The sequence below is a fragment of the Macaca fascicularis genome, chromosome X (assembly GCF_037993035.2).
Source record: "Macaca fascicularis isolate 582-1 chromosome X, T2T-MFA8v1.1".
Classification (NCBI taxonomy): domain Eukaryota; kingdom Metazoa; phylum Chordata; class Mammalia; order Primates; family Cercopithecidae; genus Macaca; species Macaca fascicularis.
This window is the reverse complement of record NC_088395.1, coordinates 111,104,266-111,128,529: the sequence shown is the minus strand read 5'-3', so window position 1 is coordinate 111,128,529 and position 24,264 is coordinate 111,104,266. Positions and strand designations below refer to the sequence as shown.

General features: G+C 38.4%; 1 protein-coding gene and 1 pseudogene across 2 annotated transcripts in view; one reads left to right on the top strand and one right to left on the bottom strand.

Moving 5' to 3' along the window:
* Positions 1-24,264, bottom strand: part of IL1RAPL2 (interleukin 1 receptor accessory protein like 2) — a 1,296,718-nt gene that overhangs the window by 1,204,459 nt on the left and 67,995 nt on the right. For both annotated transcript variants that reach the window (XM_015443984.3, XM_074029484.1), the window contains exon 2: positions 1,677-1,777. In XM_015443984.3, the coding sequence (XP_015299470.2) occupies positions 1,677-1,758 (82 nt within the window). In that variant the 5' untranslated portion in view covers positions 1,759-1,777. The remainder of the gene's footprint in view (positions 1-1,676; positions 1,778-24,264) is intronic.
* Positions 12,367-13,266, top strand: LOC102134706 (prohibitin 1 pseudogene; annotated as a pseudogene).

Here is a 24,264-nt window from a genome sequence, read left to right as displayed (position 1 = left end):
AAATCTCTCCAAGCATTTTATTTCAGCAACCATCAATTTAAACCAAGATTGAAAGTAAACTATGCAGCCATAAAAAAGGATGAGTTTGTGTCCTTTGTAGGGACATGGATGCAGCTGGAAACCATCATTCTTAGCAAACTATCACAAGAACAGAAAACCAAACACCGCATGTTCTCACTCATAGGTGGGAACTGAACAATGAGATCACTTGGACTCGGGAAGGGGAACATCACACACCAGGGCCTATCATGGGGAGGGGGGAGGGGGGAGGGATTGCATTGGGAGTTATACCTGATGTAAATGACGAGTTGATGGGTGCAGCACACCAACATGGCACAAGTATACATATGTAACAAACCTGCACGTTATGCACATGTACCCTACAACTTAAAGTATAATAATAAAAAAAAAAAGAAAGTAAAAATGGTAATTCAAAGGTAAAGCAAGGAAAGGCAGCCATGAATGATATGCTGAGTTGGAGAGATAATAGGTAAAATATTAAACACAAATTCAACTGAAAGAGGGTCACAACATACAAAAGTAATTTAAATATAGAATTGATTCTATAAGAAGAGAAAAAGACAATATATTGCCCTATCTTTATCACTCCAGGATCCTTTGGACTTCAGCAGTGTTACTCTATTTTATAGTCTGTGATAAATCTCCCACTTCTGGAAAGATTTATTAATATGCTATCAATTGAAGACAACACTATTTGTTAGGTATTTCAATTAGTAAGTATTCTTACCTCAGGAAACAAACATTAACCAAACTCCAAGCACCTCCCCCCAGTCTGCATTTATTGCTTTGAAAAGTAAGCATACATTTTATTGCCTAGATTTGATACTTAATGAGAAAGTAAAGCAAATACATTTAATTCTCAGAAATAACTGAATTAGAAGCCAGTAGAAAGCCTCAACATAATCTTTTGTTTCCATATAATAAGACATTCCTCAATGTCTTACTGGAATGATTACAGACAGAAAATCAATTCTTAAAATCTCATGCAAAGTTTGTAATTACAGCTAGAATGTATAATCAAAACTGAAAGACATATATATCCAAGTATTATTAAACAATGATTAAGCTTTGATTGGACTATCTACTGGTTACAGCTAATCTCTTAGTACAGTCATGGCTGCCTGCCAGACCAACAGGTTCTAGGAATAGATATTTCTTCTCAAGAAATTCCTCTTCAGGCAATTAGCTAATAATTCTGAACTTGGAGGGAACAGACCTCTGCCTGTTAGCAATTGGGTACAACTATAAGGAAATAAAACTCAGATATTTATCAAAGTCTTTAAATTGCAATGCTCCACACTCAATTAGGAGGCAAAGGATGTATATTTTTAAAGGTTTCTTATCTTCTCATTTGTAAACGTTTGCTCCCAGGTATTTATTCACTAGCAAATGTAACCAACTCTAAGTAGGCTCTTAACATTTCATTGTCCACTGAGAGTATACTGGTCATTGAAGTTTAACCAAATTCCACTGATTTCCTAATAATTTCTCAGTGGTAGGCTTCAACATCATTTTTATTTTGGCTACTTTCCAACATAACTGGAACACGAGTGCTTCTATTTAAAGATATTCATAGTTAAAGGCACGGGTGCCCTCTGGATGCTCACAAAATCATACATTTTTGACCAAATAGTGGCAAGTTGCCATCAACTTACCAGAATTTCTCTTTGACACCATCTTCAGATTTGTGCTGACTACAGAACAGACCACAAGGGCCAAAAGAAATGGTGGCTTCATCCTTCACTTTTCTTGACAGCTGAAAATTCCAAAAAAAAAAAAGAATATGAAGTTTAAACCACAGATCTTGGCCTCAACAAAACAGCACCTATAATTTTACATTTTTCAAAACTCTATTATAGAAACAATGACAATCTGGTGACTTCTGGCTTTATTTTTTGCAAATAGAAGAAAACATGAATGTTCACAGTTAAACCACGTCAGTTTCCCTGCTTAAAACTTTTCAGCGGCTTCCCACTGGATTTAGAGTGAAATTTGAACTCCTTTCATTAGACTTTCTTTTTCATTTTTTTGTATTTTTTTATTATAAGTTATAGGGTACACGTGCACAATGTGCAGGTTTGTTACATAGGTATACATGTGCCATGTTGGTTTGCTGCATCCATTAACTCATCATTTACTGAAGGTATTTCTCCTAAGGCTATTCTTCCCCCTGTCCCCCACCCCACGACAGGCCCTGGTATGTGATGTTCCCTGCCCTGTGTCCAAGTCTTCTCATTGTTCAATTCCCACCTATGAGTGAGAATATGCAGTGTTTGGTTTTCTGTCCTTGCGATACTTTGCTCAGAATGTTGGTTTCTAGCTTCATCCATGTTCCTGCAAAGGACATGAACTCATCCTTTTTTATGGCTGCATAGTATTCGATGGTGTATATGTGCCACATTTTCTTTATCCAGTCTATCATTGGTGGACATTGGGGTTGGTTCCTAGTCTTTGCTATTGTGAATAGTGCCACAATAAACATATGTGTGCATGTGTCTTTATAGCAGCAAGATTTATAAACCTCTGGGTATATACCCAGTAATGGGATAGCTGGGTCAAATGGTATTTCTAGTTCTAGATCCTTGAGGAATCACCACACTGTCTTCCACAATGGTTGAACTAGTTTACACTCCCACCAAAGGATATTGGCCCTTTGTCAGATGGGTAGATTGCAAAACTTTTCTCCCATTCTGTAGGTTGCCTCTTCACTCTGATGGTAGTTTATTTTGCTATGCAGAAGCTCTTTAGTTTAATTAGATCCCATTTGTCTATTTTGGCTTTTGTTGCTATGGCTTTTGGTGTTTTAGTCATGAAGTCCTTGCCCATGCCTATGTCCTGAATGGTATTGCTTAGGTTTTCCTCTCGGCTTTTTATGGTTTTAGGTCTAACATTTAAGTCTTTAACTCATCTTGAATTAATTTTTGTATAAGGTGTAAGGAAGGGACCCAGTTTCAACTTTCCACATATGGCTAGTCATGTTTCCCAGCACCATTTATTCAATAGGGAATCCTTTCCCCATTTCTTGTTTTTGTCAGGTTTTTCAAAGATCAGATGGTTGTAGATGTGTGGTGTTATTTCTGAGGCCTCTGTTCTGTTCCATTGGTCTATATCTCTGTTTTGGTACCAGTACCATGCTGTTTTTGTTACTATAACCTTGTAACATCATAATGACAGGATCAAATTCACACATAACAATATTAACCTTAAATGTAAATGGGCTAAATGCCCCAGTTAAATGACACAGACTGGCAAATTGGATAAAGAGTCAAGACCAATCAGTGTGCTGTATTTAAGAGACCCATCTCACGTGCAGAGACACACAAAGGCTCAAAATAAAGGGATGGAGGAAGATTTACCAAGCAAATGAAAAGCAAAAAAAAAAAAAAAAAAAAAAAAAGCAGGGGTTGCAATCCTAGTCTCTGATAAAACAGACTTTAAACCAACAAAGATCAAAAGAGACAAAGAAGGCCATTACATAATGGTAAAGGGGTCAATTCAACAAGAAGAGCTAACTATCCTAAATATATATGCACCCAATACAGGAGCACCCAGATTCATAAAGCAAGTCCTTAGAGACCTAAAAAGGGACTTAGACTCCCACACAATAATAATGGGAGACTTTAACACCCCACTGTCAATATTAGACAGATCAATGAGACAAAAAATTAACAAGGATATTCAAGTTGAACTCAGCTCTGCATCAAGCAGACCTAATAGACATCTACTGAACTCTCCACCCCAAATCAACAGAATATACATTCTTCTCAGCATCACATCACACTTATTACAAAATTGACCACATAGTTGGAAGTAAAGCACTCTTCAGCAAATGTAAAAGCACAGAAATTATAACAAACTGTCTCTCAGACCACAGTGCAATCAAATTAGAACTCAGGATTAAGAAACTCACTCAAAACCACTCAACTACATGGAAACTGAACAACCTGCTCCTGAATGACTACTGGGCACATAACGAAATGAAAGCAGAAATAAAGATGTTCTTTGAAACCAATGAGAACAAAGACACAATGTACCAGAATCTCTGGGACACATTTAAAGTGGTGTGTAGAGGGAAATTTATAGCACTAAATGCCCACAAGAGAAAGAAGGAAAGATCTAAAATCGACACCCTACCATCACAATTAAAAGAACTAGAGAAGCAAGAACAAACAAATTCAAAAGCTAGCAGAAGGCAAGAAATAACTAAGAACAGAGCAGAACTCAAGGAGATAGAGATACGAAAATCCCTTTAAAAAATCAGTGAATCCAGGGGCTTTTTTCAAAAAGATCAACAAAATTGATAGACTGCTAGCAAGATTAATAAAGAAGAAAAGAGAGAATAATTAAATAGACGCAATACAAAATGAGAAAGGGGATATCACCACCGACCCCACAGAAATACAAACTACCATCAGAGAATATTATAAACACCTCTACACAAATCAACTAGAAAATCTAGAAAAAATGGATAAATTCCTGGACACATACACCCTCCCAAGACTAAACCAACAAGAAGTTCAATCTCTGAATAGACCAATAACAGGCTCTGAAATTGAGGCAATAATTAATAGCCTACCAACCAAAAAAAATCCAGGACCAGATGGATTCACAGCCGAATTCTACCAGAGGTACGAAGAGGAGCTGGTACCATTCCTTCTGAAACTATTCCAATCAATAAAAAAAGAGGGAATCCTCCCTAATTCATTTTATGAGGCCAGCCATCATCCTGATACCAAAGCCTGGCAGAGACACAACAAAAAAAGAGAATTTTAGACCAATATCCTTGATGAACATCGGTGCAAAAATCCTCAATAAAATACTGGCAAACCGAATCCAGCAGCACATCAAAAAGTTTATCCACCATGATCAAGTGGGCTTCATCTCTGGGATGTAAGGCTGGTTCAACGTATGCAAATCAATAAATGTAATCCATCACATAAACAGAACCAAAGACAAAAACTACATGATTATCTCAATAGATGCAGAAAACGTCTTCAACAAAATTCAACACCCCTTCATGCTAAAAACGTTCAATAAATTCGATATTGATGGAACGTATCTCAAAATAACAAGAACTATTTATGACAAACCCACAGCCAATATCATACTGAATGGGCAAAAACTGGAAGCATTCCCTTTGAAAACTGGCACAATGACAGGGATGCCCTCTCTCACTACTTCTTTTCAACATAGTGTTGCAAGTTCTGGCCAGGGCAATCAGGCAAGAGAAGGAAATAAAGGGTATTCAATTCGGAAAAGAGGAAGTCAAATTGTCCCTGTTTGCAGATGACATGATTGTACATTTAGAAAACCCCATCATCTCAGCCCAAAATCTCCTTAAGCTGATAAGCAACTTCAGCAAAGTGTCAGGATATAAAATCAATGTGCAAAAATCACAAGCATTCCTATACACAAATAACAGACAAACGGAGAGCCAAATCATGAGTGAACTCCCATTCAGAATTGCTACAAAGAGAATAAAATACCTAGAAATCCAACTTACAAGGGATTTGAGGTACCTCTTCAAGAACTACAAACCACTGCTCAACGAAATAAAAGAGGATACAAACAAATGGAAGAACATTCATGCTCATAGATAAGAAGAATCAATACTGTGAAAATGGCCATACTGCCCTAGGTAATCTATAGATTCAATACCATCCCCATCAAGCTACCAATGACTTTCTTCATAGAATTGGAAAAAACTACTTTAAAGGACATATTGAACCAAAAAACACCCCGCATTGCCAGTACAATCCTAAGTAAAATGAACTAAGCTGGAGGCATCACACTACCTAATTTCAAGTCATTAGACTTTCAAAGGCCTGTAGATGGAGCCCCCAGGTCCCTCTTTGATCTTATTTCACAAAGCTCTCCTCCTTGCTGACTATGCTCCAGCCACGATGGTCATTTTATCTGTTCCTGGGATGTGCCAAGGCATTTTTTTTTTCTCATAGCGTTTGCACTTTGTCTTCCTCCTGAGATACTGTCCACTCTTCATACAGTTTCTTAACATCCTACATGTCTCAGTCCCACAAAAAGGCCTTTCTCGACTACCCAATCTTAACTGTGTCAATCTCTAGCTCACCTCTTTGCTTGTTTTATTCATAAGACTGATCAGCACTTACAGTTGTTTATGTGATATGAAGAATTTTTACACAACTTTGAGTTCATTTTTAAATGAACAGTATTGAGTCTCAAGCAATTAGAATGAAACTCTTCCAAAATCAAAAATAACTGCAAAGGGTATGGAATTGAACCAAGCTGTTATTAAGTCTCCCCATCCCATAACAGGGAAAGGAGTTTGTAAAGTACCACCAGTAGGCATTGGCGGGGGGAATCATTTTTACATTTTTTGTCCCTATTGAGTTAAAAAAAATTCAGTAAATTGGTTACCTGTATGGTGGCTCAACTAGGGTCCTTTAAAATAATCAGAATATAAGCACCACTGAGGTACATTGGGCTTGTGATAAATTCAAGATACAAAAATGGCAATGGGAGGTATGAGGGTGAAACTACAGCTATCACTGAAATAACACATGGAAGAAAACCCAGAAAGGTGAGAATAGCCTCTGAATGACATTTAAAGGCCCAGTATTATATATAAAGATTTTTTTTAATAATTAGTTTGTACCTAAAGGTATAGAGCCTTACCCAGAATATAAGAGTAACAGTGATATTAAGTGCTTGGTAGGATCCTCTTTTCCCAGAATTGGCCTCAAAGATCTACCTGATATCTTAAATTCAGAAAACTTCCAGTTTGATGTCTGAAGCCACCAGCAAAATGAACCAATGCAGCTCGTTCCATATCACCTCACCTCAAATCCATCAATAAACAAAGGAACCTGGAAAGGAGGAGAAGGCTACCTTTTGACAAGGAAAACAGGCTTTTTATTTCCCAGCTAACCATATATTTACCATTAGACATGCTGAACTTTCCCTGCACCACTGGAGCTAGGATAAAGAACCCTGGAGAGAGGTGGCATGTTGGAGATTTCCAGAAGACAAGAGGACGGAGACTAATTCTCACCTACTCCCAACACACAGTCATATCTGGGTCCCAAGAGGCATGGAAAATGAATTTGACATATGACCAAAGGTCCAAGTTGGACTAGATAACTATACAATTCTTGCCAGAGGCTTTGCAACATGGGGCAAGATTAATGCATGTGAAAAGAGATATGATGGCACCAGCTGAAGGTCTGACAGAAGATGTAATAATCTTGCAAGGGATTTCCAATGTCCAGAGGAGATGCCTGGAGAAGCCTCCCATGAGCAGGCTGTTATAACTACCTGTTTATATAGTGCCCAAAGACAGCTAGAAGAGCAATTATGACCAACCAAGGAGAAGACACACAGAGTCACAAGCATCTGTCTTTTTCCTCTCCCTCTTCCCCAGCAACTCTCCTCCCAAAGCAATACCAAAACAGGCACAGGGGAAAGGGAAGAAATAAGAAGAGATGTATGAAAGGCTACCATACACATCCCCAAACTCCTAGCCACTAGAGCCATATGTCCCATCTGTTTGAAGAAAAAGGAAGAGAAGTATTTGCATCAGATAGGGGCTTGGAGTATGCAAGCCAAAGCTTTAAAATCAGCATGAGACTCTCCTAATATCTGAAAGCAGCTAAAAAGTTATAGAATCAGATTGAAATGTTTATCATTGTCCTAATCTCCCAGTGGAAGAGGGTAAATACAACAGAACACAGTAAAAAGCAATTAGTGGAAAAACAATACCATTTCAATTTCACACTCCAATGAGTTGAAACACTTAATGAACCAGTTAAATTTATTAGCTTGGTTGTCTTTGCCTACTCCTTGCCCACTAGAATGTAAACTTCATGAGGGCAGCCACTTAGTCACTAACTGTTTTATTCTCAGCACCTAGCATAGAGCCTGACACATAACTAATTAATAAATATTTTAATGAATAAAAGAACAAAATCTATGTAGATAACATCCTATGAAATGTTCAAATAATGCAAATGAGTGGAAACTTTTGGTGTTTTTTCAAGTTACTCATTTGTTTGAAATAGAATATCTCTTGTCTAACATGGGATTACCCAAATCTGAGAGGTACCATATTTCCTGCTGTCATAAACACTGTTGGTGCCCTGCCCATGTCTTCTTTGGCCCATTCTAATAGTCATCTGCAGAAGTCTTTCTATGTTTCTCTGCCAGAGGGGCTTCTTTAACTGCAAAAGCAGCTTGACCAGTATAGGAGATGACTAGAAGTGCCAGGTTGTTAATATTCACTAAATGATTCTCAATCAATTGTGAAAGTTGGTGAATAAATACCCTAGCTCCCTCACCCTTTGGTATGTTCCAATAGTATTGAGTGGCAACCTGCTTATTTGCTTTACCTCCCTTCCAGTCTGACTTTGCCACTTCTTTGCAGTACTTCCTGGGATCACCTCCCAAATAAACTACCTACATCCAAATCCTTAGAGTTCTGCTTTTTGGAGACCCCAAACCAAGACTGAAGAGACTATTAAGTACTCCACAGGATTCTTTGTTTTCCATAGACCTTATCTGCCAGATCTCCAGATGATTATATAGGCTCTGGACTTTACAAGGAAGGTTTATGATTCAAAATTTTCTTGAACCACGTGCCCATTCTAGCTCTGTCTTACCCCTCAGTTTAGAACTTATATAAACCCAGTGACTTTGTTGAGAACATTGGCTCATCTCTGCTATAGTACTTCCTGCTACATGTATTCACTTAGTTACCAACTCAACCATACTGGTTAGATTTTAGGAATCTGCCAAGCTCTCCTTACCCTAAATCTATTTGATCCATGATTGTACTTTCATGATTTCTGTCTGAAAGCTGACAGTGTGTAGGGACCATAACTTGCTAAAATCGAGTATCATTTTTAGAATTCTGATATTTTATAAATGGTGGCAAAACAAAAAAAAAGATGATTTGAGAAAGCCCTTTAAAAACTCTGTTTGCCCAGTGGACATTATGTGATCATAATCACCAAAAACATGAACTATATTTTATAACTGATATTCAGAGATATTATATGTGGAAAATAACTGACACAGACATATTTCTACTTCCCTATTTAATTCACCCCTCCCTATTCTTTGTGAAATAAAATAGTTAATGTTTGACTTTGACTAGGGAAATAATCATTGAAACTGTATAAGTTAACCACAGAATTATTTCATATGCTACTTTTCCTGTCAGTTAAAATCAGTCAGAATTAGAAAAACTGAGCATATAAAGTTTTTAAGTCCATATATTTACCAATCCCACTTCCACAGAAGAGTCAATTAATTTAACAAACTTTGCTGAACAATGATTATACTTTATGATAATAATTATAATTTATTGAGCACTTTGTGTGGGCCAGACATTGTGCTAAACTGTTATGTCTTTTTATCCTCTCAACAATCTTATGAGTTATTATTATCTCCATTTTACTTTTCAGGAAACTGACATTTGTGACTTACCCAAGGTCATGACATTAATAAATTATGAAAAAAGGATTTGAATGTAGGTCTGTGTGACTACAAACGCCAATCTCTTAACCACTACTGAATAATTTTTGCCCTAGAAGTTAGATGCTATGGAGTCATAAACCAAGTCTAAGATTATAAAATGTAGCTTCTTGTCTTTAAGGAACTATAACCTCACTGTGAAGATACACGCATAGCAGAGTACTTAGTCAAGTGCAAGACAATGAAGAGTAACCTATATTTGTTAAGTGCTAAGGGAATACCGAATAAAATAAGTGATTTTTTAGCATGTTCAGTAGGTGATTCAGATTTCCCGTTGAAAGGGAAAATCTGTCAAACTGCCTCAATTCAAATAGTCAAAGAGAAAGGCCAGTGTAATCAATCTCCTAGCAGTGTTCACCTATAACATCAGTAGGCCTGAAATATCATCACTGATCAAGGAATGTCTTACAACAGTGACCACTGGGCTCCCAACATATGGTTCCCACACATCTGTTTAAAGAGTAAAAGTTTCAGAAACAGCTTGAGTTACTCCTGGAAACCTTACACTGAAATTTAGGTGTATTACATTCTAACTTTTTCCTCTTGGTAATTTTACAACCAACTTGCTGCTGTGTGAAGAAAGTGTACAGGAGGAGCATGTATAATACCTACTATGGTGGCAATTATACTGTTATTCAATTATTTCAAAATTACTTTTTTTTCCTAAAAAGTCTTCCCCCCTGCCATGGCTATAAATAAGCAATGGTTCTTATTCCTGAAGTTCATATTCCCCTGAGAGCTTTGTGTTTACTGATTCCCTGGCGTTAGTATATAAAAATCCCAGAAGGCCACGTGATGAATTCTAAAGAATGAAGATTCTAAGACAATGGCTAATGAAGGCATTAGTATTCCTCTCATTGGAGTATCAAATCCTGATATGAGTAATGCCATATTCAAGAGAGAGTTTTAAAAATGTAATTGAACTAAATCTTTTGACAGATAATTGTAATGATGATGTTATGCTTCAATGACTTTCAAGTACAGTTTGCAAATTACCTTTTTTACTTTATTCCCTTCCTCCCTTAAAGTACCAGATATGTCAGGTTTCTGGTTCGTGCTAATTTTTAACAGTACCTATATGGCAAACTCTTGACTCTAGAAACCAAAACACATTTAACTTATGGATATATTTGGACACAGTTAATAGACCCAATCTAAAATAACAGCTAGTTTCAAATGGCACAAAATTATAATCATTTCTTGTTATGTTTTTGCAATCAGAGAAAATTTTGGTATCTTCACAAGGTTTTCATATATGTGTGTGTATATATATATGTATAAAATCATACACATATATACATATACACAGAGAAAGGCAGCTCTTTAGTCAACACACATTTATCTCTATCTCTTACATTTTATAATTCTATAGTAATTTGCAATGAAGTCTGGTATCCACATAGAGATGGCCCTGAGGTCCTATTGGCTCTTCAATCAGAAAACAGAGATTCAATAATGTTAACTAGATTCTATCTACTACGGAGAGAAAGTTGGCTCTCAAACTCAAATTTGGAAAGGACCTCAATAGTTACCTAGTCCAACTTTCAACCAATCAAGAAATCCTTTTTACAGCATTCCTATATCTAGCCTATTCTCAAGCACTTCTGTCATTTGAAAATAACTGCATAAAGTGGCAGCCAAGTCTATTGTTAGCCCTAACAGTTAGAATCAGAGGTAGAAATAAAGAGATACAGACACTGAAACCAACATAGCCAAAGGCACACAAGTAAGAAAACAGGGATAGCAAAAGATAGAGTCAGATGGATAGGACACAGAAAGGTGAGGGGAAAAATCGTAGAGGAGAAAGAGAAAAAACGTGAAGAAGCAGAGAGAGAAAAAATTAGAAGTAGAGACACAAAAAGTTGACATAGTAAATAAGGGGAATAGATAAGAGGAATAGTGAGTGATGAACCATTGAGAGACAGCAGAAGGAGAAGCAAGTATAAAGGAGAAACAAGTATACAAGGAGAAGCAAGTGTAAAGGAAAAAACTGGCATAAGTAACTGTAGGGTTTCTTTCTGATTTCTGTAGCCCAGTTTTGGGCTCAGGACATAGTCCACAAAAATGAAAATTTCATTTCACAGCCTCCCTTGCAGCTGGATATGGAAAGATATTGAGTTCTGATCATTAAGATATAATCTTGAGTTCTGACCATAAAATCATAAGTGTTATGTGTGACAGGGACCAGTCTTTTTCAGGGTTTCTCCAGCCAGGAAACCTAGAAGTAGTAGGTATAAGGTGTTACAAGCAGTTTAGACAAAAAGTCTTCAATCATACTCATTGATTGATTAATGAGTCTTACTCATTTTTTGATGTGGTGTCTAAATTCCTCATCATCTAACATTTTCTTCCATCAATAAAAGTATTTGTCAGTAGTCTTCTCAAAATTCATTCATATTCTGTTTATGACATTATAAATTAGGACAGCATTTTACAAGGCAATTTGATAGTATCTGGCAAAAATTAAAGTGCTCAGGAATTGCTTTTGTATGAATCTATACTACTGCAATACAAATGATTATGCATAAAAATATATGCACATACAAGGATGGTCAATGCAGTGTGCATTGTGATGGTGAAAATCTGATAACAGACTAAATACCTTTTCATGGGTAGGGGTGATACATTCATACTATGGAATACTATACAACCATTAAAGAGCCTCAGATAGAGAGGTATGGATAGACATGGGTAGATCTATAAGATATATGAAAAACAGATATGATTCCACATATAATGGAAAAATCTATGTATATATGCATGCTTAAGAATGTGTGTGTATGCGTATGGAAATCAGTAGGAAAAGGTTTGGAAGTATGTGTGGCTAGGGAATTCATGTGGAGGTCAGAGTGGAAGCAGGTGTGAGAGGGTCCAGCAGAAGAAAACATGGCTGTCAAAGTGTTTGAGTCCATCGGCGAGTTTGGCCTGGCCTTAGTTGTTGTAGGAGGCATGCTGAACTCTGCCTTACATAATGTGGATACTGGTCACACAGCTGTCATCTTTGACTGATTCTGTGGAGTACAGGACATTGTGGTAGGGGAAGGGACTCACTTTCTTATCCCATGGGTACAGAAACCAATTACCTGTGACTGCTGTTCTAGACCACCTAACGTGCCAGTCATCACTGGTAGCAAAGACTTACAGAATGTCAACATCACACTGCACATCCTCTTCCGGCCTGTCGCTAGCCAGCTTCCTTGCATCTTCACCAGCATCAGAGAGGACTATGATGAATGTGTGCTGCCATCCATCGTTACCAAGATCTTCAAGTCAGTGGTGTCTCGCTTTGATGCTGGAGAACTAATCACCCACAGAGAGCTGCTCTCCAGGCAGGTGAGTGACAAGTTTACGGGGCCAGCAGCCACCTTTGGGCTCATCCTGGACCATATGTCCTTGACACATCCGACCTTCCGGAAGGAGTTCACAGAAGTGGTGGAAGTCAAAGAAGGGGCTCGGCAGGAAGCAGAGAGGGCCAGATTTGTGGTGGAAAAGGCTGAGCAGCAGAAAATGGCAACCATCATCTCTGCTGAGGGTGACTCCATGGCAGCCGAGCTGATCCCCAACTCACTGGCCACCGCAGGGGACTGCCTGATTGAGCTGAGCAAGCTGGAAGCTGCGGAGGACATTGCCTACCAGCTCTCACACTCTGGGAACATCACCTACCTGCCTCCTCCAGCTGCCCCAGTGAGGGCCCACCCTGCCTGTACCTCTGCGGGGAATAGGCCACAGCCTTGATGATTCTTAACACCACCTTCCTTCTGCCCCATCCCAGAAATCACTGTGAAATTTCATCATTGGCTTAAAGCGAAGGAAATAAAGGTAAAATCACTTTACATCTCTTAAAAAAAAAGTTTGGAATTTTTGACACTACTGTAATCCTTAGGAGGGGAGTGGATAAAGTCTGAGGTTGAAGGGTAATTTTCACTTTTTACTCAGTATAGTAATGGTAATCATTAACTCTGTTTTCAAAATACTTAGACTTCTTTGCCTTCGGTCACATGATATGACTGCATTTTCTGGCCCCATTGTGATTGATAGAGTCATGTGTATGGTTCTGGCCAATTATTTGTGACCAGAAGTCATTGCTCACAGTTGCATGTCACTTCCAGGCCAGAGCATTTATTTGTCAATGTGATGCCTTCCACAGCTATCTTTCCCTCTGCCACAGTGACTGGTAATATTTATGATGGTGGTTGCTCCATTACCCTGGGCTGCAGAATGAAAAGTCACAGAGCAGAGCTTCTAGCCAACACATTACATAAGTGAAAAATAAAACTTTGCTTTTACAAACCACCAAGATTTGGGGATTATTACAATAGCATAATCTAAATTATTCTGACTGGTACCATTGAAATGTTTAAATTTTAAATTAAATAGTATACTTTCTGCATGTATTGTAAAATTAATGATGCCTACAACAGCATACAACATTCTCTACATAGAAAATACAAAGTGCAGTGAGCCTATTATGTACCATGATCTAGATTCAATAACATCATTAAAATGTAACCATTTCAAGGGCAGAGGCTATGCCTTTTTTTTTTTTTTTTTTTTTTTTGCATCCCCAGCACCATTGATTAGAACACAGTAGGTATGCAGTCCATTCTTCTTGATTATTAAATGGATTTTAAAATGTTTATCCTAAACCTATAGATTTATATTAATCCCTATGAAATGTCATTATGTTGGTTTTATTCTATTATTCCAAATCATGAAGACCATTTCAAAGCATAAGGCTTTTATTCATTTTATTAACTCTCCCACCTACTTTTGTGTCATCTGAATATTTCATAAGCTTGCTTTCTCTGCCTTCAATCAAGTCAATAATTTTTAAAATTCTAAATAAGATATGGCACGTAACAGAGATCTGTGGCTTACCACCATAGATCTTTCTAAATTTCAGCATTAATACATTAATCTGGTTGACCAATTTGGTATGAATCATTTCACTATACTAAAATGCATGAGAGATCATGCATGTGATAGACTAGGCTTTCATAGTGATATATCATTCTAACAGTTTTACCAAAGGAAAATAACAACTTTGTTTAGTCTGATTTGCTCCTAAGATCAATTAATTTATTTATTCAATAAATTTAATGTATGCCTATGATGGAAATACAATGGGAACATGATAGGTATGGTATCTACTTTTTGTGTGATCACAGTCTAATAGAAAAAAAAACATAGACAACAACAATGAAGTACTTTAAATATAGTAAGAGGAGAAATATGGAGTGTTTTGAAAGGAAAGAGAGAAGAAACCAAACTCATGTTCATGAGAAAGACAAAGGTGTCTGGAGAAAGTGCCTTCTAAGTTCAAACCTAGAGTGTGATAGGAAAGATTGTTCTAAAAAGAGGTAATAGCCTGGACAAAGGCCTGGAGCTGAGAGGGCATGGAATGTTCATTGAAGTAGAATGAGTTCAATATGGCAGAATCAAAGAGTGTTATTAATAGACAGGAGGAATAGAGAGAGTTGACACTGGCAAGGTGATCAGGGGTTAAGATCATGTACAGATTGAGTTGCCTATAGTACATCTAAGAAGAGATGTTAGTGAAAAATTGAGGATACTAATAGAAGTTAAAGAAACAGAATTGGTATACATATTTTGTAGTCTTAAGCACAGAGATGGTATTAAATGTCACAGAAGTAGCTAAACTACCAAAAGATAGAGGCAAAATAAGAAGGTTGCAAAGGATAAAGTACTAAGAATCACCAACAATTGAGTTGGGAAGGTTCAGAATAGCCTACAAAAGAGACTGAGAAAAAGTAACAAGAAAGGTACAAGGAAAACCAGGAGGAACACCAAGGGAATAGCATATTTCAAGAATGTCAACTATGTTAAATGCTGGGTGATCAAGTGAGTCAAAGGCTCAAAAGTGTCCTTTATATTTAGCCAAGTAAAAAGGCTGTTAACCAAAAGAAAATTATCAGAAACAGATCAGTGGTGTAGCGGGGTTAGAATCACACTGTATACACTGAAGAATAAACTGAAGGTAAGGAAGTAGAACACTGATGGAGACAATACTCACAAAGATTAGCTGTGATAGGAAAGAGAGAGGTAGGGTAAGCATATAGAAGAAGGACAGAGAATAATTTTTTTAATTTATGTTTCCCTCGTGATTAGACTGAATTTACTGGTTTGGGGGAATACCATCAGACTTTTTTTTTTTCTTTAGTGAATAGGAGGGACTTGAACAAGCTCTAAATGATTAGGGAAAGGAGCCAGCAAAAGGGGAATGGTCGAAAAAAAAGAAAACATAGGGTTATTGTATGGAGTAAGAACACTTAAAAAAAACAGATTTAAAAAAAGGTTTCTAGAGCTCAAGTGGAAGAATTTGACATACATGGGAGGATTTTCTGATCTTCAATTGAAAATGGGAGGAAGACAGAAATTACAGATGATGGTGCAGGTAAGTGTGTGTAGATCTTATGTTGGGAAGTTGCCATCTTGTGGCTTCTACATTCTCTGTGAAACAGCTGGCAAATTTATCTGTAAACAAGGGAGAGTTGGAGGTTTGAGGAGGCATATATCTTCTCAATAGTTAAGTAGTTCATTCTAGGATTTTTTCTAGCATTGAATGTTAAGTTCACTGATTCAAGTTTCTGGAGGCCAGGTTTTTGTTTTTGCTTTGTTTCCAATTGAGTCATTTAAATATATCTAATTTTCTTGTACCTCCATTTTTTTCTATGACTTACTTTAAAAACGTTTTTAACAAGAATTGAGCAGCAATAGCTAAAAGGGCACCTTCTCTGTTTACCACCATGCCACAAAACTTTTCTAACCCCATTAATCCTTACACTTTCCCTTTTCCACACTCCAGCTAATTTAGGTTTTATAGTATTTTAAGAAGTGGATCAACTTCATTACCCTTGTGTAAAATACAGAGAAACTGAGGCTTAGTGAGCTAAGTAATTTTTACTACAGCAAGCAATCAATTGGAGGCAAAGCAATTAATTCATATTTTATAAAGTTTATTTCCTATTAGGGATCATTAATATTAACGATTTAATATTTTCTCCTCACTGAATAACGATAATACTCTGAAGTTACACTTAGGCAAAAGAAAAGTGCAAGTGTCTCTCTCCCCTCCCTCCATTTTCAGAATTGAGTAAAATTATCCTGCTGCCCTACAACTTGTATTCAGAACAAATCAGGAAACCAGGAATCTGCCTGCCTCCTTCAATTGGGCATTCCTACTTCATTTCTTTGTGAAAAAATGATATTTTCCCCTTTAAAACTTCCGTTTTAACCTCTTAAAGGCCCCAGGTAGCAACTGGTTTGCCACACATAATTGGTTTTGAAAATGAACCAATGGGAGAAAGTTAAAAGACTAATCCTCAGTGATATGTATTTTAATTTAGTCTTCTAGGGATTAACTCAATAAATGAACAGTATGTCTTTTTATAATAATAGCTACCATCATAAAGATTACTAGCCTGGATATCTTATTTCCAGATCACTGGTATTCCCATTTCTTTTCAATATAGGCAGAAAACTACATGCAAATATGTGACTACACCCTGGAATCATACTAATTGTTTCTTAAAGCCTTCAAAAAATTTACCTCTTTCCCACAACTGATATCCTATTTTTTGATCCCCCTTTTGCTGATCAACATTGGTAGCATCTATCGAACTAGCAATGATTTAAAAGTAACAACTTAACTCAATGTTAGAAAGCCTGCAGCAAAACAAACACTCTCATATACTGGCAATGAGAATATAAATTGTCATTCATTTTTCTGGAGAACAAATTAGCTTTTATGCTTATATAATAACATTTAAAAATTAATTATCTCAGAAAATGCAGTCAGACCCATGTACACAGATGTTATTTTAACATTATTCCTAATAACAAAACTAAAAGATATCAAAAAATACAGCAAGGGTTATGTCAGTTACAGTGTATCTCTATGATGGAGCAAGATTCTATCTTAATGCAAAATTTCAGGCAAAAACAAAAATTCAAACCTTTTGACCCAGTATATCTTAAGAAAATAATCCAGCCAGGTGTGGTGGCTCATGCCTGTAATCCCAGCACTTTGGGAGGCCGAGGTGGGCAGATCACAAGGTCAGGAGTTTGAGACCAGCCTGGCCAACATAGTGAAACCTTGTCTCTACTAAAAAAATACAAAAATTAGCTGGGCATGGTGGCGGGTGCCTGTAATTCCAGCTATTCAGGAGGCTGAGGCAGAAGAATCGCTTGGACCTGGGAGGTGGAGGTTGCAGTGAGCTGAGATCACACCACTGCACTCCAGCCTGGTCAACAAGAGTAAAACTCTGTCAAAGAAAGAAAAGAAAGAAGGAAAAGAAGGAAAAGAAGGAAAAGAAGGAAAAGAAGGAAAAGAAGGAAGGAAGGAAGGAAGGAAGGAAGGAAGGAAGGAAGGAAGGAAGGAAGGAAGGAAGGAAGGAGGGAGGGAGGGAGGGAGGGAGGGAGGGAGGGAGGGAGGGAGGGAGGGAGGGAAGGAAGGAAGGAAGGAAGGAAGGAAGGAAGGAAGGAAGGAAGGAAGGAAGGAAGGAAGGAAAAGAGGAGAAAATAATCCCAAATGTAACTAACGATGTATGCACTATTGCACTATTATGTCCATCGCAACAATACTTATACTACCAAAGTTGAAAATAATGTAAATGTCCAATAATAGATTGTTAAATAAATTATGGCATACCCATATGGTGGAATATTATACCATCATTAACAATTAAGGCAGGAGCTTCAAGATGGCTGATTAGAAGCATTTCATGTCCTCTTCCTCCACTTAGAAGAACAAAAATAGTGTATGGACAGTCACACTTAAAATACATTATCCAAGAGAGAAAACTGGAATTCAACAGAGAAATGACAAGAAACATCAAAAGTGGAGAAAAGAGAGGGAGAGAAGCAGGTTGCCTGACCAGGATTGAGTGGCACCTGGGAGTGACTTTCCAATTCAGGGAAAGGATAAATGAGAGAATTCCAGTGATCCATATCCCCACTGTGGAATCATGCATTCCTGGCTATGGGAGAACCCCTTGACACCCCCAAATCCTGAAACTAACATATGGAGCTGCCAGGAGACCATGGGAGGGAAGTGTTCCAGGGAGGGAGTCTATGTTGGGTGCCACACCCTTTCTGAGACCTAAGCAGCTACAAAAAGGCATCATTTTCCAGCATAGTTTTTGGCAGACTGAACACAGTCCTGGGGCCCAACAGCACTGGAACTGAGGCATTATGGAAACTTGGGCTATCAGGCTGTCAATGCTGTGACTGGGGAGCAAGCTGGGATCATTCCACAACCAGGACTAATAAGGCATGCAGGTGTGGGCTGCAGCTGCCAGTGTTGGGAAGTGAACACTGCTGGGATAAAGAATGGGATGTGGGTAAGGTATTAGTTGCCACTGGACTTGGTTGCCAGCTGAGTGGGGACTCCTGCATCTGGGGTGGGGGTATGAACTAGACATAAGCTACTACTGGCAAGGCTGGGGCCAAGCCCCAGTGGGACTGGAATATAAAATAAATGTACATTCCTTACCCACCAGCCCAGGCTATAGCCACTGAAGACGGTCCCACGCTCTCCAGTGGCAGGGACTCAGCACAGCCACTATCGACCCTCACCTGAGCACTCCACCTGGGGCCTGAGGATCACTACACCTCTACACACCACAGGTGGTACCATCTCTCCCCATTAGGGGGCCTGAGCAGCAGCTTACCCAGCCTAGTTTTGCCATTCCCAACCCCAAGGCAGAGCACGTAGCCTGGGGTCCTGCGGATTACCCAACCCAGTCTACCACCGTGGGCACGTGAGCACTCCTCCCAAAGGCATAATGTTGGGCCTAAACTCCTAGCCACTACCACCTCAGCTGGCATCTACCTGCAAGTGCCACCTGCAGGCCTGAAGAGTAACCAACCCAGCCCATCACAGCCACTACCAACATCAATATACACCTCTTGGGAGACAAAGAATCATCATATCACTGCTACCGACAATACCCATGCCATGTCTGTGGCCCGGGGCCTAACAGCCCACCTACCCAGTCACTGCTGACACAACTGGTATCTGAGCAAGCCACCTGAAGGCCCAAGAACTGACCTGCCAGAAATTGCCAACACAGGTGCCAGCACACACAGCTAAGGGGCCCAAGGACAGGCATACTTGGCCTGCTACTGCCATGGTGAGGGCCTGAAGACTGGCCCATTTGTTATCCCAGACCCCAGCACAACTTTACCACAGTCTCCAATAACAATCATACATTAAGCTACTAAGGAAATCACAGGAATTACCGATGCTATATAGTAGAAGAAATCATATGGAGATGACTACACTAACGCATGAACTCAAGTCAAAGCCAGAGAGTCCTCCCCAACCAGCATCATAGATACATCTTCAGGAAAAAGGCCTCCCCTACGAAGACAAATTAAAAAAAAAAAAAATTGGAAGAAGTGACTATTATACCAGATGTACATACATCGATATAAGGACAAAAGAAACCCAAAAAAGCAAGGAAATATAACACCTACAATGAAACATAATTATTCTCCAGCAACAGATTCCAAAAAAAAGGAAATTTATAAAATCCTGGAAAAATAATTTTTTTATTACACTTTAAGTTCTAGGGTACATGTGCACAACGTGCAGGTTTGTTACATATATATACATGTGCCATGTTGGTGTGCTGTGCCCATTAACTCATCATTAACATTAGGTATATCTCCTAATGCCATCCCTCCCCCATACCCCCTCCCCACAATAGGACCCAGTGTGTGATGCTCCCCTTCCTGTGTCCAAGTGATCTCATTGTTCAATTCCCACCTATGAGTGAGAACATGTGGTATTTGGTTTTCTGTTCTTGCGATAGTTTCCTGAGAATGATGGTTTCCAGCTGCATCCATGTCCCTACAAAGGACACGAACTCATCCTTTTTTATGGCTGCATAGTATTCCACAGTGTATATGTGCCACATTTTCTTAATCCAGTCTGTCACTGATGGACATTTCGGTGGATTCCAAGTCTTTGCTATTGTGAATAGCGCCACAACAAACATACGTGTGCATGTGTCTTTATAGCAGCATGATTTGTAATCCTTTGGGTATATACCCAGTAATGGGATGGCTGGGTCAAATGGCACTTCTAGTTCTAGATCCTTGAGGAATTGCCACACTCTTTTCCACAATGGTAGAACTAGTTTACAGTCCCACCAACAGTGTAAAAGTGTTCCTATTTCTCCACATCCTCTCCAGCACCTGTTGTTTCCTGATTTTTTAAAGATTGCCATTCTAACTGGTGTGAGATGGTATCTCATTGTGGTTTTGATTTGCATTTCTCTGATGGTGAGTGATGACAAGAATTTTTTCATGTGTCTGTTGGCTGTATGAATGTCTTCTTTTGAGAAGTGTCTGTTCATATACTTTGCCCACTTTTTGATGGGGTTGTTTGTTTTTTTCTTGTAAATTTGATTGAGTTCTTTATAGGTTCTGGATATTAGCCCTTTGTCAGATAAGTAGATTGCAAAAATTTTCTCCCATTCTGTAGGTTGCCTGTTCACTCTGATGGTAGTTTCTTTTGCTGTGCAGAAGCTCTTTAGTTTAATTAGATCCCATTTGACAATTTTGGCTTGTGTTGCCGTTGCTTTTGGTGTTTTAGACATGAAGTCCTTGCCCATGCCTATGTCCTGAATGGTAAACCCTAGGTTTTCTTCTAGGGTTTTTATGGTTTTAGGTCTAACATTTAAGTCTCTAATCCATCTTGAATTAATTTTCGTATAAGGAGTAAGGAAAGGATCCAGTTTCAGCTTTCTACTTATGGCTAGTCAATTTTCCCAGCACCATTTATTAAATAGGGAATCCTTTCCCCATTTCTTGTTTTTGTCAGGTTTGTCAAAGATCAGATGACTGTAGATGTGTGGTATTATTTCTGAGGGCTCCGTTCAGTTTCATTGGTCTATATCTCTGTCTTGGTACCAGTATCATGCTGTTTGGGTGACTGTAGCCTTGTAGTATAGTTTGAAGTCAGGTAGCGTGATGTCACCAGCTTTGTTCTTTTGGCTTAGGATTGTCTTGGCAATGCGGGGTCTTTTTTTTGTTCCATATGAACTTTAAAGCAGTTTTCTCCAATTCTGTGAAGAAAGTCATTGGTAGCTTAATGGGGATGGCATTGAATCTATAAATTACCTTGGGCAGTATGCCCATTTTCACAATGTTGATTCTTCCTATCCATGAGCATGGTATGTTCTTCCATTTGTTTGTGTCCTCTTTTATTTCACTGAGCAGTGGTTTGTAGTTCTCCTTGAAGAAGTCCTTTAAATCCCTTGTAAGGTGGATTCCTAGGTATTTTATTCTCTTTGAAGCTATTGTGAATGGAAGTTCATTCATGATTTGACAGTCTGTTTGTCTATTACTGGTGTATAAGGATGCTGGTGATTTTTGCACATAGATTTTGTATCCTGAGACTTTGCTGAAGTTGCTTATCAGCTTAAGGAGATTTTGGGCTGAGACAATGGGATTTTCTAAATATACAATCATGTCATCTGCAAAGAGGGACAATTTGACTTCTTCTTTTCCTAAATGAATACCCTTGATTTCTTTCTCTTGCCTGATTACCCTAGCCAGAACTTCCAACACTATGTTGAATAGGAGTGGTGAGAGAGGGCATCCCTGTCTTGTGCCAGTTTTCAAAGGGAATGCTTCCAGTTTTTGCCCATTCAGTATCATATTGGCTGTGGGTTTGTCATAAATAGCTCTTATTATTTTGAGGTACGTTCCATCAATACCGAATTTATTGAGCGTTTTTAGCATGAAGGGCTGTTGAATTTTGTCAAAGGCCTTTTCTGCATCTATTCAGATAATCATGTGGTTTTTGTCTATTTATATGCTGGATTATGTTTATTGATTTGTGTATGTTGAACGAGCCTTGCATCCCAGGGATGAAGCCCACTTGATCATGGTGGATAAGTTTTTTGATGTGCTGCTGGATTCGGTTTGCCAGTACTTTGTTGAGGATTTTTGCATCGATGTTCATCAGGGATATTGGTCTAAAATTCTCTGTTTTGGTTGTATCTCTGTCAGGCTTTGGTATCCAGATGATGTTGGCCTCATAAAATGAGTTATTGATTGGAATACTTTCAGAAGGAATGGTACCAGTTCCTCCTTGTACCTCTGGTAGAATTCAGCTGTGAATCCATCTGGTCCTGGACTTTTTTTTCGTTGGTAGGCTATTAATTATTGCCTCAATTTCAGAGCCTGCTATTGGTCTATTCAGGGATTCAATTTCTTCCTGGTTTAGTCTTGGGAGAGTGTAAGTGTCCAGGAAATTATCCATTTCTTCTAGGTTTTCTAGTTTATTTGCATAGAGGTGTTTATAGTATTCTCTGATGGTAGTTTGTATTTCTGTGGGGTCGGTGGTGATATCCCTTTTATCATTTTTTATTGCGTCTATTTGATTCTTCTCTCTTTTCTTCTTTATTAGTCTTGTTAGCGGTCTATCAATTTTGTTGATCTTTTCAAAAAACCAGCTCCTGGATTCATTGATTTTTTTGGAGGGCTTTTTGTGTCTCTATCTGCCTCAGTTCTGCTCTGATCTTAGTTATTTCTTGCCTTCTGCTAGCTTTGAATGTGCTTGCTCTTGCTTCTCTAGTTCTTTTAATTGTGATGTTAGGGTGTCAATTTTAGATCTTTCCTGCTTTCTCTTGTGGGCATTTAGCGCTATCAATTTCCCTCTACACACTGCTTTAAATGTGTCCCAGAGATTCTGGTATGTTGTATCTTTGTTCTCATTGGTTTCAAAGAAAATCTTTATTTCTGCCTTCATTTTGTTATGTACCCAGTAGTCATTCTGGAGCAGGTTGTTCAGTTTCCATGTAGTTGAGTGGTTTTGATTGAGTTTCTTAGTCCTGAGTTCTAATTTGATTGCACTGTGGTCTGAGAGACAGTTTGTTATAATTTCTGTTCTTTTACATTTGCTGAGGAGTGCTTTCCTTCCAACTATGTGGTCAATTTTGGAATAAGTGCAATGTGGTGCTGAGAAGAATGTATATTCTGTTGCTTTGGGGTGGAGAGTTCTGTAGATGTCTATTAGGTCCACTTGGTGCACAGTTGAGTTCAATTCCTGGATATCCTCGCTAACTTTCTGTCTCATTGATCTGTCTAATGTTGACAGTGGGGTGTTAAAGTCTCCCATTATTATTGTATGGGAGTGTAAGTCTCTTTGTAAGTCTCTAAGGACTTGCTTTATGAATCTGGGTGCTCCTGTATTGGGTGCATATATATTTAGGATAGTCAGCTCCACCTGACGAATTGATCCCTTTACCATTATGTAATGGTCTTCTATGTCTCTTTTGATCTTTGTTGGTTTAAAGTCTGTTTTATCAGAGACTAGGATTGCAACCCTTGCTTTTTTTTGTTTTCCATTTGTTTGGTAGATCTTCCTCCATCCCTTTATTTTGAGCCTATGTGTGCCTCTGCATGTGAGATGGGTCTCCTGAATACAGCAAACTGATGGGTCTTGGCTCTTTATCCAATTTGCCAGTCTGTGTCTTTTAATTGGAGCATTTAGTCCATTTACGTTTAAGGTTAATATTGTTATGTGTGAATCTGATCCTGTCATTATGATATTAGCTGGTTATTTTACTCGCAAGTTGATGCAGTTTTTTCCTAGCATCAAGGCACTTTACATTTTGACATGTTTTTGTAATGGCTGGTACCTGTTGTTCCTTTCCATGTTTAGTGCTTCCTTCAGGAGCTCCTGTAGGGCAGGCC